This window comes from Azolla caroliniana, unplaced genomic scaffold (assembly GCF_043228905.1).
Source record: "Azolla caroliniana isolate FFs.n. ecotype wild unplaced genomic scaffold, voAzoCaro1.0.p SCAF_8, whole genome shotgun sequence".
Lineage (NCBI taxonomy): Eukaryota > Viridiplantae > Streptophyta > Polypodiopsida > Salviniales > Salviniaceae > Azolla > Azolla caroliniana.
Genome location: NW_028230443.1, coordinates 4,964,189 through 4,968,573, shown reverse-complemented (window position 1 = coordinate 4,968,573; position 4,385 = coordinate 4,964,189). Strand labels below are relative to the sequence as shown.

The 4,385-nt window shown below is 36.7% G+C and overlaps 1 protein-coding gene across 2 annotated transcripts; it reads right to left on the bottom strand.

Annotated features, from left to right (window-relative positions):
* Positions 1-437: 437 nt before the first annotated feature.
* Positions 438-3,042, bottom strand: LOC147860879 (uncharacterized). 2 transcript variants are annotated; one of them, XM_087323877.1, is made up of 2 exons: positions 2,866-3,042; positions 438-1,356 (listed from the first exon to the last, which is right to left on the bottom strand). In XM_087323877.1, the coding sequence occupies exons 1-2, from the start codon at positions 2,969-2,971 to the stop codon at positions 680-682; spliced, it is 783 nt and encodes a 260-aa protein (XP_087180003.1). In that variant the 5' UTR covers positions 2,972-3,042; the 3' UTR covers positions 438-679. The 2 variants fall into 2 exon arrangements, with proteins under 2 accessions (XP_087180003.1, XP_087180004.1); XM_087323878.1 differs by having other exon boundaries at positions 438-1,387; positions 2,866-2,983.
* Positions 3,043-4,385: the final 1,343 nt, after the last annotated feature.

Genomic DNA, 4,385 nt, shown 5'->3' with positions numbered 1-4,385 from the left:
TGAGTACCAATACCTCACATACCAAAATAGAGCAGCATTAGCTCTGGATTTTGTCTAAAGATAAGAAATCTTTTATTAGTGAAAGGGTCATGAAAATCCAAGTGGTTAGAAATTTACTAGCTTCCCCTAATCTCTTTAGAACAACAAAACAACTACAAGATAATATATATCATATTTTAATACAAAAATACTAAAATGTAATGGCCAATTTGCTCAAGGAAATCCCAATACACATACATGATAGCTGAAATTTCTACCCAGCTTTGCTATATTATCAATAACATGCAAGGTTAATTAGGGTTAGAACAAAGATGTAGACCGTTACAGTTTATTTAGAAGCAGTGGAGTAGAGAATGGAATTTAAGCCATGGCATCACCAAGTAATTGTCAGTATGAATAGACAAAGCACTGCATACACATCAACATAGCACTAGAGATATCGAACAATGTTTTAGATAACTCAAAGGAAGTCATGTTCCATGGCCAATCATAGTAAATCACAAAAAGTGAAATTATTCAGCTACTTAGACCTTGTAGCAACTCAATATATTTCCTCCTCAATCATAAAAAAGTTGGCATGATTACGTTACTCTGACTTTGACAATTGTGCTTTAATAAAAAGCGGTTGATTTGATCTTTTCACTGGTGAGACTACTTGGCTCCATCTCTCTCTCTCTCATCAAAATGAAAAGAAGAACTTAAGACAACCCAACAAATTCGCAGTTAACGCCAAAGACAAAGCCAAATTGACACCATAACCACGTTGAAAGAAGGCACTTAGTGTCTTAGTGACTTGCAAGGAAAGAGTGATCATTCGAAGCCGACTTCGCTCTTCAAGCTTAGTGAAAAATTCAATAGGCTTGAGGGTTTGCCTAGAATAGTACGATAAACCAAAGAACACAAATGAAGACAAACATACTTGAGTTAATAAGGCATGGCTAAAGGAAGAATCAATGACTCTAAACATCATCCCTCCCCATATCAAGTGAACTACGCCGACAGCCAGGATAGATTTGGAAAATTTGTTTATAACCTCTCTTATTTCCAAATGTGTTTTTCTAAGCTCGTCAGCTACTGCAGACATGTCTCTCTCCACAGTTGGACCCACAATTTCTTCATGTTGAAAATCCTCAAGTGATTTATATTTTAGTTCTTCTTGTTCCATTCCTTGAGATTTATCTTCTTCTTTAGCTTTAGTTGAATATGTTGGAGAGTTGTTCAAAATTAAATCATATTCGGATCGATAAAATCGGCTTGACAAAGAATCCACTTTGACACTCCGACATGAACAGCCTCTGACAATTGCCCATTTATGGTCCTCTACTCGTGATTCTCTTTCCATACTATTTAATATACCTGTTGAACCAATATTTCTCTACATCAATACCTGCTGACCATAGCGAACGAAAAGAACTCAACCATTTCATGTGGAATCAAAAAGGAATGTGAACACATTCTCTATCTAGTCATAGAAGTCTAATAAACATCTTCCTATTAAAAGTCATGGATGGTCAAGATCTCTAAGGTCTCTATGATCACTTTCATCTAGCACTTAGATTCAATGACATACAAATATCAGCTTGATAAAACATAAGGAAATCTCTGCGATACGCCTAAGCTTTTCTATTTCCACAAAATACCACCGGTGAACTCCCCAAAAGAGAAAAAAAAGGGATGAATTGACCTTATAACTGCTCAAATAGAACATATAAACCTGAGAAAAAGAACAGCCATCCACCATATAATTGCTCAAATATTACAAATAATTTCTTGAAGGCAGCTCACCAAGGGCACTTGGAAGTTAACGAATACTCAGGAGTATTTCCCAGTTTTCCCCATAAACTACTCAAAGAAAAACCCTTCATAAACAACCTCTGATCTACCCCATCATTCTATGATATCACACAATGGTATAAAGGTCAGACTAAAGACCAAAAACAAAAAAAAAATTAGATACACATCATGTGCGTCCATTACCATTCAGGCACTCATGTAAAACACTTTACAAATTGACTCCATTCAGCAGCATCCTAACCATAAAAGAGAGACTACCAGTTATGTACGATAAATATGAAACCTATGTCCGAAAGACTTTCCTCCACTCCTAAGCGTAAACTGATAAATCTAATTGATCTTTTAAAATATGCAGTATTCACACAAAAAAGACTAAAAGAAAATAGTTCAGCTTTTCTGAATCCCTCTAATTACAACAGTTTAAGCTTCAAAGACCAATGCATGGAACAAGACAATGAAAAATCCAATCGAAAGTGCAAGACATAGATATTTGCATATACATATAAACAAGCAAACGTACATAGTTATACATAAACATACATACATAAATACGCTTACATACTTCTACATATATCTACACATACACACGTTCCAGATCTACCAGTTAATTTACTGTAGAAGAGCACATACATACATATATCTATAAATACACACATACTAACATACATATATCTATACACAAATACACATCCTAGCATATACAAATATCTATACACAAATACACATCCTAGCATATACAAATATCTATACACAAATACACATCCTAGCATACACATACACATACAAATACACATACACATACACATACACATACACATACACATACACATACCCATACACATACACATACACATACACACACACATACACACACACACACACACACACACACACACACATACGCACACACATACACATACACATAACACATACGCATACCAAGAAAATGCATCTACGCTTCTATCCAACTGTATGTGGGCATATATATGATGTATTTACGTATGTAACGGAATCGAAATCTGGTAGAAGGAAGAAAAAGGAAAGGAGGAATCGAAAGAAGAAGGAGATTACCTGGGAGGCGTGTTTGGGAGGAAGAAGACCATGGAGGCTGAGCAGATGCATGTCGAGCTGTGGATGATCCACACAAACGATGGACTCTGCGAAGTCCTCGCAACATACTTCTTCCGATTCTCACTCAGAGAGCGAGAGAGAAACAGAGAGAGGGGGGTCAGATCAACAGTGATGGCTTAGGGGCATTTGGGGAAATACAAAATAACTTGGAGGGGCATTTGGGGAAATAAAGAAAATTTTGAGGGGCATTTTGTGGAAATAAAGGGAACTTGAAGGGACATTAGACTCGATAGAACTCAAAAGACGCCTCGAGACCGAAAGGATCCGCATGAGCCCATGTACCACTCAATCCCCGTGAGATAGTTGGACAACATGGCCACCACCTGACTTGAATATTGTGGCCGACCAACACACATAATTTGGATTTGGACCTCCTCATGTGACAATAACCAACCCCGAAAATCCCCAGCGTGACAACCACCAAGGAAAACTGCTTTTCGATCACCTTCATATATGTCTCTTGCCACATGGTATATGGCCCTTGTCCTTCTATAGCTTGGTGACGAGTTTTATTTTGTAGGTAACAAGTTGTAGCTACTACTTCTGCCCATAATCTCGAGTCCATCCCACTTGTCTTCAGCATACTCCTAGCTACATTTAATAAGGTGTGATTCTTTCTCTTGGCTATCCCATTTTGTTGAGGTGTGTAGACCATTGATTTTTGATGAAATATACCATTTTGTTCATTAAAGGCTTGGACCCACTCTTTTGAAACAAACTCTCCACCATTATCACCTCTTATTACTTTAAGTTGTGTTTGATTTTCAACAAAGCTTCTATATGTAGAAACTGCTTTAAATGCATTTCCTTTTTGTTTAAGAAAGTTAACCATTCTAAATTGTGAAATGTTATCGATGAAGGTTATAAATTACCCTGTTGTAGAGAGTTAGTTGGGAGTTATTGGTCCACATACATCCAAGTGAACAAGTTGAAGTAGTTCCTTTGTCTTTGACGTACTTATTGGGAATGACTTTTGAGCGATTTTCCCATACTAATATCCTTCACAAATATCAATTGATTTTGACATAACTTGAGTGTTGGTGTATGTAGATGATCGAGATTGCAGTGCCATAGATAGGTGGGGAGCACATTGTCTTCTTCTACTTGATGTACTTTAGCATCTAATGCTTGTCTATGATTTGTCTTGACATGATATAATTGCCCCTATTTTAGACATGATACAATTCTTATCTCATGTTGGTAATCTTTGATATACATGGTAGCTTGTTGGTTGTTGAATTTAATTGTCATTTCTTTTGCAGTAGGCAGCTTGTCCCACTGATAAAAGATGTTATGCAATTCCAAGTACAAAGTATATATCAGAAATTTGTACAACGTGATTATTGATAAGCCTTAATTTGATGTTGCCTCTCCCAACTGCCACTGAATGTGAGCGTCAATGGTGTTGGGAGCTCTCGATAGTTGTCCAACTGGTCTTTTCAATATATTAGACTATGACT

What these genes read in the sequence shown, in the direction of transcription:
- LOC147860879 (XM_087323877.1), bottom strand. Translation starts at nt 2,971, where the DNA reads ATGTTGCGAGGACTTCGCAGAGTCCATCGTTTGTGTGGATCATCCACA. An exon ending in CTCCCAAACACGCCTCCCAG is followed by an intron (nt 1,357 to 2,865) that starts GTAATCTCCTTC and finishes TTGGTTCAACAG; the next exon opens with GTATATTAAATAGTATGGAA.